Below are 15091 nucleotides of genomic sequence, written 5' to 3' on the forward strand. Positions count from 1 at the left end.
ATGAGCTTCGGTTGGAATAGGAGTGACACTGCCTACACAGAGATAGCCAAGGGCCTGTCAGACTCTTTCCAGAGCTTTATAACCCAGACATAGGAATTCAGACTGGGCGAGAGTCTTAGTAACTACATGCCGGTCAGGTCAGCTGGAAACTTCGACAAACCTAAACTAACGGTTCATTTAAAATAACTGAATGAATTCTAACCCCGACTTCTCAACAGATTTTTCAAGTATTTTAATCCTCAGAACGATTCAGAAGAAAAATTAACTGAGGAACAGTATTATAGCAAACTATTAAAAAAGTAAAATCCTAAAAAAAATGCCAGACTCTAGCTCAAATAGAAGGTACTTCATGTTATATAGTATCAGACACTCAGTAGCTACACACAACATCTGCCAGAAATTAGAGCCAGAGAGAAGACATTTTCTCCAATTTGTATGTCTGGCCACGGCCAATAGTGCAATAAAACTAACAATAAACCTCTGAAAGTGATGAATCAAAACCTGTGGTCATCATTCAAGGTTTCTGAAATGGCAACCAACTGGAAACTTTTCCTTCCTTACTTCAACTTTGTTTCCACCATTTGATTTAGCACATCCCTACTACGAGAATGCCCACATTTTGCTTTGAATTACTGAAATGAGAAGCACCCATGTTGCTTTGCTCTTACATTTAAGTAATTTTAAGAACGATCAGTAATTAGCTTGCATTTGCATATAAAACTCAGGAAACAATTATAATGTCTAAACACAAGCCTTTTTGATGCTTTTTCTGAGTCAAATATCACATTCTGGTTAACCTGTAGTAACTGAGAACATCCCGATCTTCTTTTTGCCCTTCTTTAGCATCCTGAGCCAGCTCCCGGACACTTTTACTGCGAATTTCTTTGCTGCTGTCTCTCCAAAATAACCAAACCTCTTCTTCATCTTCCCCAACTTCCAAATGGTTTTCACCAGTGGAGACGCCTTCAAATTCAAAACGAGAAAGCACCAACCTAGGTAAAGAGGAGAGAAATCATTAGCTTACAATCTGTAACAACTGAGAAACTTTAGAGATAGTAGGATCTCCATGAATAGTAAGGTAGCAGAACCATGCTCTCGATTTCTACATGGCGAAAGCCACAGAACAGAAGAGAGTGTAAACATTATAAACCCAAAAGCCAGGCACAGTTGATGTTAAGCAATGAATAGTGAGAATTTGAATGCAAGTGAAAAATATCACCCCTGGTACCAGAATTCTTGAAGTCATCAATGCTAGCTGTGAAACTCACCAGAATTGGTGTGTCTAGGTGCTTTGGAAAATGTTGTGGGCTAAACGATAGTTTTGGAGGAAACCTAATTTAAGATGCTCTCTGAAGGTTGGCTCAAACAAATATTACATGTAAATTGGCTTCTCTCTTACCTTAAGACGACAATTCTATTCATGAAAGTTTTAAAGCTTAGGAAGTTAATGCAAAATCATTTAATTTTTTATTTTCATTATTTCTACTGCATTGATACCCATCATCATGGCCTACTGTACTAGGGCTTGGGCGAGTACCACAGGGGAAGAATGAATCAATCATATTTATTGAGCACTTACTATGTGCAGAGTACAGTACTAGGCGTTTGGGAGAGCACAATGCAACAGAATTAGCAGACACGTTCCCTGCCCACGATGAGCTCACAGTCTAAAATTAAGGTTCCTGCCCTCAGGGAGGTTAAAACTCTAATGGAAAGACAAAATAATTTACAGACAGAAGGAAGAAGTGCTTAAAGAGTTAAATATGCAAATTGATATGTACTGTCACGGGAGGTTCTAAGTGCCAGAAACAGGAGATTGACAGGAAGCAGTGTGGTCTAGTGGAAAGAGAATGGGCCTGGAAGTTACAGGACCTGAGTCTTAATCCTGGCTTCGAAATTATTTAAGTGACTCACCCAAGGTCACACAACTTCTCTGTGCCTCAGTTTTCTCAACTGTAAAATGGATAGTAAATCCTACTCCCTCCTATTTGAACTGTGAGTCCCATGTGGAACAGAGACTATGTCCAACCTGATAAACTTGTAGGTTCCCAAGAGCTAAAAACAGTGTTTGGCACATAGTAAGCGCTTAACAAACACCATTAAAAAACCGAAAAACAAACCAAACCTCAGCAAGGTTGCCCAGCAGAGAACAGCTTTGATAAGTGCTTTTAGACTTTTAGACTGTGAGCCCACCTTTTAGACTGTGAGCCCACTGTTGGGTAGGGACTGTCTCTATATGTTGCCAACTTGTACTTCCCAAGCGCTTAGTACAGTGCTCTGCACACAGTAAGCGCTCAATAAATACGATTGATGATAAGTGCTTACTATGTGCCAAGCACTGTACTATGCAATGGAGTAATTACAAGGTCAGACAACAGACAAAGCTCTTGAGCCTCACGGCCTATGGGGGAGGGAAAATGGTACTGAATCCCCATTTTACAGATGTGGAAACTGAGGCACAGAGAAGTGAAGTGACAACCAAAATCACACAGCAGGCAAGTGGCAGAGCCGGAATTAGAACCTAGGTCCCCTGATTCCTAGGCCTGTGCTCTTTCCCTTAGGCTAGAGTACTGACATGGGCCTCAAAGGACTGCGGAGGAGCCTGTGGCTTTTGTCCTGTTTACTCAGTCCCTGAAGACAGCATTTCTAAAGGAAGGATTCAACTTTAGCTTGGTAGTTCTACTTCAGATCCTGAACCCCTGCCTTCCATGATTCCTGAGTGATTTTGACCATTTGCTCACAACTGCCATGCAACATTCACCAACTGAACCACATGGATGTTTGCCGTTTCCAGACCCCGCATCCTTAAATCACTTAAATCCCAACTCACTTGGTTTCAATCAGTATGTCAGCATTTGTGGGATTCAATACTGCTTTACAGATCAGTTCCTGTGTCACTGGAATTGACTTGTTCATCGACACACATAGGTCTGAGAGGTAATCCAAGAACCTACAGGGAAACAAAATGACCAAGTGTTCTCTTCAGAAAATGACCTTTTGATTCCAAATGTTGGCCTTCAATCATTAGCTGTCCTAGCTGCCCATCTACTTCAATCCAACATAGTTTATAAATTTTAGTTCAATCCTAAATGAAATAAATGTTGAAGAGCCTCAGTTCCCTAGCCTTAGGTGACTTACAGAGAAATGTACCTGCAACCCTCAAATTCAGTTACTCTCACCTGGGTTCTCGGTTTTTTCTCACAAGGCTGACAAAGGTGTCTATCTCAGCAGCAGTGATGTGCTTTTCTAGAAGTTTGCGATTGTTGTGAAGCAGAGCTGTAATGGTGTCCTCTGCCAATACATCATAGCCAATCTGCTTTTGCATGAAGCCAAACTGCTTAGCTATGTATTCCTTTAGAATAGAGAAAAAGAGAGTATTAAGGAACAAGGGGGAATATTTAATGTTTTTTATCTGAGGAAAATATATAAATGCATCTAACAGCAGAATTTAAAAGTGAAATCCACAATTCTGCTATGACAATAATATACCTATCGAGCAGTAACTAAATATTCCCATATCCCATGTTAATAAAAACCCTACCAACCGATACAATTAAGCAAAGTACCACATAATGCATTCAGGTGAGTGTTTCATTTCAATGCCTAATTTGAATTTAAACTACTGACATTTGAAAAGGTCAGACCTTGTTTATTAGCTCTGAATTTATTACTAATTCAAGAGGCCTAACTGTGAACCCTTGGTCTACGTATACCCAGGAATTATACACTAATCCTACTTGAACCTTTAGAACAGTTCTGCACCCCATTTTTTTCCTTTCAAGGACTCATTGGGTAAATTAAATACATTTCAGGAAACATGCTTATTTTTATCATCATCTCCATGTACTGCAACTGGACCTTTTTTGTTTTGTCATTCAGTGCCCTAGATTTATTTTCCACTTAACTAAGTGCCTGATATTTCCCCCCTCCTGGGGCAGTTCTGACTTTGTGGACTCCAGCACAAACAGTTTCAGAGATCGGCATGCCAGGATCAATGCTAATTTGCTTAACCCTGGAAAATGGTATGCCTACACAACATGTAGTCCTGGTTTGCTTGAACTATATGGTAGAATTTAATGATACTTTCTTTACCAATTGCCCAATTTTTTAACTGTCGCAGAGCTAACATGTGGACATTGATCATTTTTTTAGCACGTGCGCACACACACACACACACACACACACACAGTTTTGCAAGAAAGCATGCATTTGAAATAAAATGCTCTTGGCGAATTAGGGAATGTTCTACCCACAGTTTGTGACTACACATGTAGAATATAGTGCTAGGTCCAAAAAAAAATAGTTCTGTGCACATGCATACTATAAAATTAATTTTCCTAAATGTGGGGTTAGTCAGGAAAGTAAACTCCACATTACAGATGAACTGAGTGTGCTTAATACAAATGCAGCAAGACAGATTATACTGAGGGATGGAATTGTCTTCAAGGGCAGGAATATCACTGATTGGCACTGAAAACATACTCTCTCAACTGAGAGCAGCAGACCAAGATAATGGTTTTAAAACTACATCAGAGGGATTTTGGTTAAACATCAAGAACTTCCTGTATCTTTAGGATGTGAGACACTGAACTGTATCTAATCAATCAATCATATTATTGAGTGTTTACTATGTGCAGAGCACTATACTAAGTGCTTGGTAGAGCACAATACAACAGACACGCTCCCTGCCCACAAGCTTACAGTCTAGAGGGGGAGATAGACATTAATATGAATACTTTATAATACATAATTTAAAGATATGTACATAAGTGTCGTGGGACTGGGGAGAATATCAAATGTCCAAAGGTCACAGATCAAAGTGCATAGATGATGCAGAAGGGAGATCAAGCAGGGGAAAAGAGGGCTTAACTGGGGAAGGCCTCTTGGAGGACATGTGACCTTAGTAATGTTTTGAAAGTTGGGAGAGTGGTGGTGTGGTATATATGGAGGGAGAGGGAGTTCCAGGCTTTGGGAAAGACATGGGAAAGGGGTCGGTGGTGAGATAGACAAGAATGGGGCACAGTGAATAAGCTGCGCTAGAGGAGCAGAGTGTGTGGACTGGACTGTAGAAGGAGATTAGCGAGGTGAGGTAGGATGGGGCAAGCTGACTGAGTGCTTTAAAGCCAACCGTAAGTAGTTTCTGTTTGATGCGGAGTGGATGGGCAGTCATTGGAGGTTCTTGAGAAGTGGGGAGACACAAACTGAACATTGTTGTTTATAAATAATTTGTGTGGCAGAATGAAATGGAGTGGGGAGAGACAGGAGGCCGGGAGGTCAACGAGGAGGCAGATGCATGCAGTAGTCAAGGTGTCATCCACAGCTGTAGAGAAGTCCACTCGTAGCAGCATCTATTGAGCACTCTCTTAGTATGCTGCACTGTACAAGGCGCTTGGGAAATACAGAATAAAGAAGTGGCACATTCTCTGCCCACAAGGAACTTACACTCTAATGGGGGGGCAGGGAGTGCACGGGGAGAGACAAATATAAAGAGGGGTACATCGACCGACTCAGGTTTGTATGGGTTGGGATGGCATTTTTTTTTCCTCCCGGTGTACTGCCTCCCCAACCCCACTTCCAAGCATCCACTCTGCCATCTCACCCAATAAAGCATCAGTGAGCCCTTGTCCCCCCCGTGACTTTTCTCACTGCCATGGAACAGAATCTGTGAATCACAGTGGGAGGAGAGAAAAAGAGAAGGAACTGATGATGCATCACAGAACTATCCGGACAACCCTCAAGGCCAGATCTTGAGACACTGATATCCTAAAAAGAAGTTCAAAGTTCTTAATGAAGTTCTGAGGTGGCTGTCGAAGAATTCACTTAACACTGAGAAATGAGCAAGTCTAAACTTCACCCTTCCTCCCCACCGAAACATAAAGGTAAATTGAACTTTATTATGCAACCACTTTATCTGGTACCTAATTGCACCACTAGTTGCCAAACGGAACCGTAATCCACTCCTTACCTGGTTCTTTCGGTAATCTTGCTGTGAGTGTCTTAAAACCCTGTAACAGAGCCGGCAGATGTGTCGGAAAGGAGCATGTCGCTGGTCTCCAAGTTCCTCCAGCCTTAGCATTGGTCCATCGCCACAATCTGTAAATGGAGCCTGTAACAGTTTGAAAATCTGGAAGGGTTTGAGAAAATTGAAGATGAGAAATGGCTGAACACAATAGCATATTTGAAAATATACACTTTAGTTTATTTCGACATCTGTTTAAATGGTACAAACTTAGAAAACTGGTTTTCAGACAGCCAGTCAATAGCATTTATTAAGGATCTTTGGTATCATGGGGAGGTAAAAGGAAAAAGAAGACACAGTCCCCGTTCTTGAGGAGATTACATTCTAATTGGTTTTAGTCTTTGAACATCACGATCCATTGAGAGCAAGAGAGAGAAGACACGCGTGTGAGCTCACGCTGTCCTTCAAATTCAAAGGCAATGCTGCTAGCTGAGATTGCATCCCCAAATCGTGTCTGAGCAACCCTATTTAGGATTTCATGGCTCCCTCTGATTAGGGAAGGGTCTAGAAAAGGTGACCCCACAAGACCTCAAAAGTTATCTGAATTTCAATTTGGGTTAAGCTAGTTTTTTGAAGGTTAGTGTCCTTAAATGAACAGGTAACGGAACCAAGAATAGTTTAGATAATTCTCACATAAAGCCCAGATAGCTGAACAAAATTGGGTGTGCCCATGCCACCATTTCCCCTAAGCTGTTTCTGAGTTCCTGATGCACAGAAGAGCCTCCTGCTAAGAAGCTGCTGCTAAGTCATGCCCCAAATCCCTAACAATCAATCGTGTTTATTGAGCACTTATGTGCAGAGCACCAGACTAAGTGTTTGGGAGAGTGCAAAGTATCAATATAACAGACACACTCCCTGCTCTCGAGAGAATCCAACCCCACAGTTCTATTAGTTCAGTCACCCATGCCAGAAATAACAGCTGAAAGGAGCATGTCTAGCTGACAGTTTTACAAATGGGCCTATAGGTTTGAATACTCACATCACCCACACACACCCCTCGTGTCCCTCTCCCTCCTCCCCCGCAACCCCATAAACTCATTGCCAGCTATAGGCTAAGACATTAGGCATTAGGTACCCCAGGACTTTAGTGAGCCTTAGGTGACAGTGTGACGACATACATTTCACCAAGTTACTCAGCTAACTTGGACTCCAGGCAGACTGGGACTCAGCCAGCCACACACCTCCTCCCCCGGCACACCTCCATCCCTGTGGAAGCCTAGCAATACCCTGAAACCACCATGGGGCAGTGAATAAGAGTATGGCACATGCCTCGGGGAGGTTGTGGGGAGAATTAAGACCATACCCCCAGTCTAGCTTCTGGTTCAGTCCCCACGGGGGACTGAGATGCTTTTAGCATTCCCTCAGAATGACTTTGAGAGTTTTCAATATGGTTGATGGACTCCCATAACAGGGGTAGATGGGAAGCTATTCCAAAATGGGATTTCCCTCTTCTGCAACACCTAAAAAGAAATGTTGGGCAGATCCCAGACAGCCCTCAAACTGTGAGCAGATTCCGAGATGGACGTGACTACTGGACAGTCCTGGGGTATTCACAGTGAAAAGTGAAAAAAAGGTGGAGTCTGACCAGTTATCAGTACCCTGCTGCATAGGAATCATGCAATTATTTCTGAAGACTCTACTCATCCCATTTGCTCCTTACAAACTCTTAACCCCGTTACATAATCCCGCTGACCTGCTTGAGGATATTTTGTTCTCTCATCAGCTTCTGTCGTTCCCTATTGGGTTTAGAGAAAACCACTTCTAGCACATCTTGACCTGAATTTGTTCCACCAGTAACAAAATAGACTAAATCTTCTAGGAGCTTGGTTACAGACCTACAGAGGAAAACAAACTATTAGAAAACCTTCAACATCAAATATAGAACAGCCTCAAAATTCAGTATGTGAGGCCTTGAAAGCCTTAAGCAAGACAGTCTAATGACCAACAATTACAGAAGAGAAGCAGCCATGTTCCAAGTGGAAAATTTGGGACTAGCTTCCCTATTCTATGAAATACGTTACAAAGAGGGACGGGAAACAAAATGCATTTATTATACCCTTAGTCAACCAGCTAGTATATCGTAAGTAATGATTTTAGAGCAGAAAAAGCTGGGCTACAGATAGTCTCTAGCTCAAAAGATAAAGAGCTGTATTCCTCTAGTCAAAAGAGGTGCATTCTGATCCTCCTGTGGCCTACCCACATTTGTGAGAATGCTATGGATCTGACTCTGATGCAACTGAGAACACTGCTGGAAACAGGAAAGAAACATGCTCCTGCCTGAACATCACATCTTTCCCTTAGAGCATGATCTTTTGGGAGGACAGCTAGGCATAGGCAGGGTTCATATCTCACCTGGAGAGCAAATTTATCCTGGAAATGGTTTTTAATTGCTGAGGAATGCACCTCTGACATGCCACATTTCTGAATAGTCATACCTTCACTAGCCTGAGAGAGTTACCGGTATAATGAATAGTCGTACCTTCTCTAGCCTGCAATATTTACCTGCAAAATGACCCCCTACTCTACTGTACTGTTCTCCCATGAGTTTAGCAGTGCTCTACACACAATAAATGCTCAAAAAATACCACTGATTGTTTTGTACCAGTAAAATATGACTAATACAAATGAGAGGACCTAAAACTTTGTATTTACACTGTCCAGGTCATAGCTTTGTGGCCTCTGGGCATGATGGATATGCCATGCTGCCTCCCTGCCACCACCATGCAGTGCCCGGGTTTATGTGAAATTTAGTCACCGTGGTATTTGTTAAGCACTTACTATGTTTCAAGCGCTGTTTGAATGCTGGGGCAGATTAAAGTTAATCAGGTTGGACACAGTCTTGATCCCACTTGAGGTTCACATTCTAAGTAGTTGTCGTTTTGAGGAGGAAACCAGCATGTACTCAAAGAAGGGTAGAAAACTAAAGCCTGCAACTCATTGATCTGTCTTGCTGAAGCCCTCACTACCAGAGTCAGTTGATAAATTTAGGGAGCAGAAGAATGTGTTTTGTTATTTCTGCTCAGTGGGAGAGTTTCTGAGCCAGACTATTAGAGAAATCAAGCATTAAACAAAAATTCAAAGGGCTGACACTAACCTGAATGACCCCCAACTGTCAACAGTGGTATCCCTAAAGATTTTGGGGGATGCAGAATTATAATGTCCTTGATGTGCAGGGTACCTAGCCCCCAACAGTACGAGACAGAAGACGTTACTTAGGGAGACCTTTTATAGAAGAATGATCTCCTTCAGGTCCACCAATTTTCAGGGTACAACGGTAAAGCACACATAGAAGCACTTATTTGTTTCCTTTCTGGACACAGCTCTCTTCTTTAGCAAGGTCCTCTCTCCCATGAGGATGGTACAGGCAACCCTTTTATGATGGAGTCTCCTGGTGGTCTATCCACTGGTCTGCTCTTATTGGAACATTATGTCTTTGCTGCTAGATTGTGATGTTTTAGGGAAGACAGCTAGGCTCAGGCAGAACTTGTACCTCACCTTGAGAACTGATACCATAGAGCTCTTCTAGTACCTGAGGCATCAAAAGGCTCCTAAATCTAGTCCACTTTAATGCTTGAGCGAACAGGGAGCCTGTTGCTGGGGGCGGAGGGGCTTTAGCCAGGTGATTTTGCTTTGACCCACAGTCTTTGTTGGAATGGGGGTTAAACAGGCTGGGCAATAGGAGACTTTGACCTCTTGCATTTGGCATGGTTCGCTGCAGTGCAGAGACTGGTCTACAGTTTTAGTCAGAAAGTCGAGCCCTGAAATTAGAGACTGAGGGTTAGATTTCCACTTGCTCTGCATTGAGTCTTTGACAAATCTGGTGTTTTCAGAAACTTCACTGACTTATGGCTTATCTCAACCTTTAGAGAGGGCTGGAGATTAGGTTTCCCAAATGCTGTCACGTAAGATTTCCTCATGTTGAGGGGGTCTGGAGTCACCAGCTTGGGCATTTTGGGGAAGGATGTCAGATTCCTGCTTCTCGGCTTCGGTGAACAGGTAGCCTCTTGAGGACTCCCTCTTAAGGAAAAAACATATGCTATGCCATTACTGGATCAGACCAATGGTCAATCTAGTCCAACACTCTGTCTCCTTCATTGGTTATTTACTTAATTGCCTAAATTTGCTATAATCATTTCTATCTGTACTTGCACTATTTGACCTGTTTGTATGTTTTGTATATGCAGTCATTTGTCTCCCCCATTAGATTGTAAACTCTTCAAGGGCAAAAACTATGTCTTCTACTTGTTTTGTATCTTCTCCAACACCGAGCACGGTGCTTGGTACATACTAGGTGCTCAATAAATACTGCTGCTGATGGTGGCAACACGATGCAAGGAAGAGTAATGTGACAGTCACCCTTCTTGAGATCCAATTCCCTCCATCCTTCTCCAGGATCTCCACAAAGCTAGCCTGCTCATGTGTGGTCCTCTCCAATTTGTCGCTCGATGAGGGAAGAAGATCTGGAGTCCTTTCTGTATCTCTTGTGGCATGATGTTCCGGAGGATGTGGTGGTCTCCTATGACTTGGGGCTCCACCTATCCCACTTGATGGAACATAGAAAGCTGAAAGCAGTAGAGGCACTGGAGCCTGTTGCGGTGCCATTGTGAAAATTAAGTCCTCAAGGTGGTTCTGCCAACCGACGGACCAGGGATCAATGCCAGTGTGGGGAAGTCCGCTGAAGTATTGTAAGTAGAGGTTAAGCGTAGGGCCGGGTTGGGGGGACCTGGAGTGGATTCAGCTGGTGCTCTGGTTGGTGTAGAGCAGCTTGCTTCATCTGGGGTTCCCACTGGTGGCAGGTACTTCAGATTCCAGAAGTATGGCACAGTTCATGTAATGCTTGCCCTACTTTACCTGTTCCTTGGAAAGCTTTGACCCTCACAACAATATCTGTGAGCGTCAGGCTTGTGGGCTGAAGCCGTGGCACCTATGAGCAGGAGGAGGCCAGCTGCCAATGCACTGAAAAGCTGGCCCTTGGCCCCTAGCTTGGGCAGGTAGGCAGCTAGTAGACAGGAAAGAGGGAGAGCCAGCAAAGGAGGCTATTCCCCAGAGGACCCTCCCTACAAAGGTCCCTGTCACTAAGACTTGACCCCCAGGTCCCAAGGTGAGGGGAAGCCTTTCCCCCAACCCACTTTCTCAGAGTTTCCACTTCCAGTCCTGCCTAGATGCAAAGAAATAGCAAGAGAAGGAAAATGACTGCTGTGCCTGCTACCACGGAAAAAAAGGAAAGCCCTGGCTGGAACTGAAAGCCATGAGACCTTTTCTCCAGCTGGACCAGTTACTGGGTAGCAAGAAAAGGCAAGAGACTCCCACCTTGACAGACAGAAACCAACATCTGCCAAGGGGTCAACGGTGTGGGTTAGGGGGAGGATGGTGTGAAGTAGGGTGATAGCTAAAGGAAGGTGACTCCCATACCCCCGAGCTCAAGCCTCCCTCAGTTGGAGGGAATCAATCTGCCAGCAGGCAGCTTATACCACCCCAGACCATGGACTCCAGCAACGAAGAGTCCTTCCAAAGGGCAAAGGGCCACAAAATGGACAGGGAGTCAGGGGAGACCCTGACCCAAGCAGACAAGAGTCAGGGCTTGATGGGGAACTTTTGGAAGACCGATGGCTCCCCTTCCCCAACCCCGCTAGCTGAGTGGGAGACCAAGAGATAGAGGCTTGTAGTACCCTTGCAGGCTGATCAAAGGGGTGTGAGTACACCATCTCCTATGGTGGAGAGAGAAGGGGGTGATTAGGTCCAACCCCTACCTTGGGTCGAAGGATGGACTTACCTCGTTAGGAGTGCTTCTTTTGAGGTTCTCCGCAGAACCTTCTGATTGCTGTTTTGTCTCCCATTGGGGAGAAAGGAAATCAGGAGAGGGACCGTCACACCCCTTGGAGACCCCTTTCGGGTGCAAGAGGCAGAGCCTGGACCCCCTGGGTCCAAGGTCTTCTAGAAGACCATCCCTAAAGCATTTTATAGCAGCTCTAATTCCTCATGCAAACTGGAGAGGGTGCCTAATGATGAGTTGACAAGGCCCATACATCTAATCCTTGAGAGAATGGCACTTGTAACTGAGAGGTATTGCATCTCGGCAATTCTTCCTTTCATTTTGCAGATCTGCTTTAGCGAGGTCGTTTTCTCAAAAACATCTTGCCTCCTAACCTCTTTTCATCTCCCAACTTATCACAGCATTCCTAGTGTAGTGCTGTTATACTGTGGAGGATCATATTGAACATTGCAGAGATTTTGGGAAATCACAGCTTTAGGCACTAACTTTGGAAAATTATTTCTCAAGGGGGTTGAGGGCAGGGGAGGGAGCCACCTGGTTGAAAGCAGCCACACTGGCTGCTACAACAACCTTATCTACAACCTGGTTCCTTTACTTGCCTGCCCTATTTGGAATTTGGGACAGTGTAAGAACTGGAAAATTAAACAGGTATGGGGAGAAGAGAATTTCTGTGGCTCTGTTTTGCTCCTGAATGGCGGCAGGATTCAGGGGCTGCTCACAAGGAAGCTGGAAGCTCACGTGTTCCAGTTGAGCAGGCGCCCTCCCAATCAGCATGTCTAGGTGAAAATAAATGAAGCAATATCTAAGCAAGAGAAACACGCTGTAGCACTTGGCTTTCCAATCCTTACCTTCTTTCATTCTGGGTAATCGTCCCCTTTTCCAGTTTTCCGGCAATGGAGCCCAAAACTTTGCTCGCATCATTGGCAAAATCCAAGTCCCGGACTTCCGCAGGAGAAACTGGTACTATAGCAAAAGCTTCCTTGTCCTCTTTCACAGGAGAGGTGCCAATCTTAAAGTTAAGATATTCAAAATTAGCATGTGTAGACATGAGAATAAGGTTACAGCCAATCGGTAAACTTTAAGGTACAGCATAACAAAATCCAAAAAAGAAAAGTAAATCACAATCCTGGATGATAGTTTTCAAATCAAAATTAACTAAAACCTTGGCTCTGACTGCAAATTTATTTAATCAAATATCTCCACTGGTCAATCCATTTTTCAGCTGGTCATCAAAACCCAAAGAATTGTTCCCAAATCTTCAGAACAGACAAAATGGGATTAAACTGAAAGGTCTCATTATGTCAGGAGTCCCTGTTTCATTTCAAGCCTCTGTTGCTGCTGTATTCACACTCCGTATAGCAGCAAGAACGTGATGGATTGTACTTTCCCACTTTAAACAGTGAAACACATTCATTAGGGAACACAAAACAAGTCCAGCCAGCCAAGTTCCAGGACTTACTTTAAGCATCACAGGTTTCTCTTCTTCCTTGTCAATGGGAATATTGGTGCTATGGACCCAAGTATTAGTACACAGGTGTCTAAGCCGGACATAGGAATTCCTAAAGAAAATGAAAAAGGTTAAGAGTGGGAATGCTTTCATAGCACGTGACTTGTCTGTAACCTTAGGCTTTCGGAACATTACAACTGCCAAGAGGAACGAGTCGTGAAGGGGGATATGTCCTTCCGTTTTAGACAACAAATATCACAGCAGGCCTACTGAGACGAGGAATCCCAGCTACACGTACCAATGTGATGAGAGTGTAGCTGTTTCTTCGAAACCCATTCATGCAGCCATAAAGACTATGAGTATGACAAGGAGGTTCAATGAAAGTGACTCGAGATAAAAAACATCAACCCAGCAAAACAAGAAGTGCATCGCTCTGGAATTCATCATGATTTCAACGAAAAGGAAGCCTACAAAAACCTCTGAGAGGACATGCAGAGCAAACAATGAAGCATGTGCCACCAGTGGTGGCAAAGCTCCACAAACCTTTTATTCATCACTAAACTATATAACCCCAAGAACACTACGCCACCATTGCTGAATGAAACTAGCACAAAGAGGGAATCCTACACGAATGATGACACTACAGTCCATGATCCACTGATCATGCGCTGAGGAGGAGGCCATTTGAATCATGGAAAAACAGCCAAGATGGGAAGGCTTATTTCCAACACCAATTTAGGAAAAAGTAATGACTACGGTCAAAGCCATGAAGATTGGTAAAACACCTGAATCAGATAGCATTCCTGCAGAAATCTACAAGAGAATGTAATCCTCAGACATTTGTACAAGTTTTTCTTCAATCAACCAAAGGGAACACTTAAAAAAATAACTCAGGACTTCAAAGGTACTACCCTGATCATCATCTTCAAAAGGAAAAATGAAATAGCTAACTAGGGATACTAGCCAGGCATCTCATAGCTTTCCATCACAGGCAAGAGTTTAGCCAAAACACTTCTAGGCAGGCTACTGAAGAATACACTCAAACACACACTACCTGAATCATAATCCGACTTCAGACCGTACGTACAGCAGACACATGCATTGCAGCCCAACAGATACAGGAAAAATGCCACAGGGAGAGCAACACTAAGACTACTGTACTGTTTTCATAGACCTCAAGATAAAGCATGTGGCATCATTGAAAAACCAGGGCTCTAACAAATCTAGCAAAACTGGCTGTCCTGAGAAATTCATCAAAATCCTTAAGCAGTAAGTCAGAACTGAAGAAGCACAGTTTGATCCTTTCTCCATCACTGCTGGAGTGAAGCAGGGTGCCACGGTAGGCCCAGGACCATTTAAATCATTCTATGGCTCCATGCTTAAAGATACAATGATGGATCTGGAAACTGGAGTTAGAATATGTTTCCAATCCACCAGGAACCCTTAAAACCCAACAGGGTAAAAAGCATCTTCAAAGGTCATCCAGGAATTTCCGTATGCTAGTGACTACTCTGCATGCACATACAAAAGATGATATGCAAATGAAAGGGAATGCCTTTGAAGAATCAACACATGGCTAATGGATTGACAAGGAAACTGAAAATAGCTGAGGTTAGGTTCCAGCCTGCTACCAGGAAGTCCTACACATGGCCAAAGATTTTCATCAGCAAAACAACTCCAAGCTGTCACCAAATTCTGCTACATTCTCAGTACACTATCCAACAGTGCACAGGTAAATAAATTTGAAAGCAGGAAAAAAAATGCCAGCAAGGCTGTTGGAAGATTGCTAGATTTTAATGGCTATGGGACATCGAACTTCGTACCAAGTTGAAGGTCTATAAAGTTGTAGTGG

The 15091-nt window shown here is 43.5% G+C and overlaps 1 protein-coding gene across 5 annotated transcripts in view; it reads right to left on the bottom strand.

The window, feature by feature from the left end:
* Positions 1 to 15091, bottom strand: part of ITPR1 (inositol 1,4,5-trisphosphate receptor type 1) — a 346510-nt gene that overhangs the window by 185075 nt on the left and 146344 nt on the right. For all 5 annotated transcript variants that reach the window (XM_038772880.1, XM_038772879.1, XM_038772878.1 and 2 more), the window contains 7 exons: positions 13252 to 13351; positions 12641 to 12801; positions 7713 to 7854; positions 5966 to 6124; positions 3180 to 3352; positions 2831 to 2950; positions 798 to 992 (listed from right to left, as the gene is read on the bottom strand). In XM_038772880.1, coding sequence (XP_038628808.1) covers positions 798 to 992; positions 2831 to 2950; positions 3180 to 3352; positions 5966 to 6124; positions 7713 to 7854; positions 12641 to 12801; positions 13252 to 13351 — 1050 coding nt within the window. The remainder of the gene's footprint in view (positions 1 to 797; positions 993 to 2830; positions 2951 to 3179; positions 3353 to 5965; positions 6125 to 7712; positions 7855 to 12640; positions 12802 to 13251; positions 13352 to 15091) is intronic.

The sequence above is a fragment of the Tachyglossus aculeatus genome, chromosome X1 (assembly GCF_015852505.1).
Source record: "Tachyglossus aculeatus isolate mTacAcu1 chromosome X1, mTacAcu1.pri, whole genome shotgun sequence".
Classification (NCBI taxonomy): domain Eukaryota; kingdom Metazoa; phylum Chordata; class Mammalia; order Monotremata; family Tachyglossidae; genus Tachyglossus; species Tachyglossus aculeatus.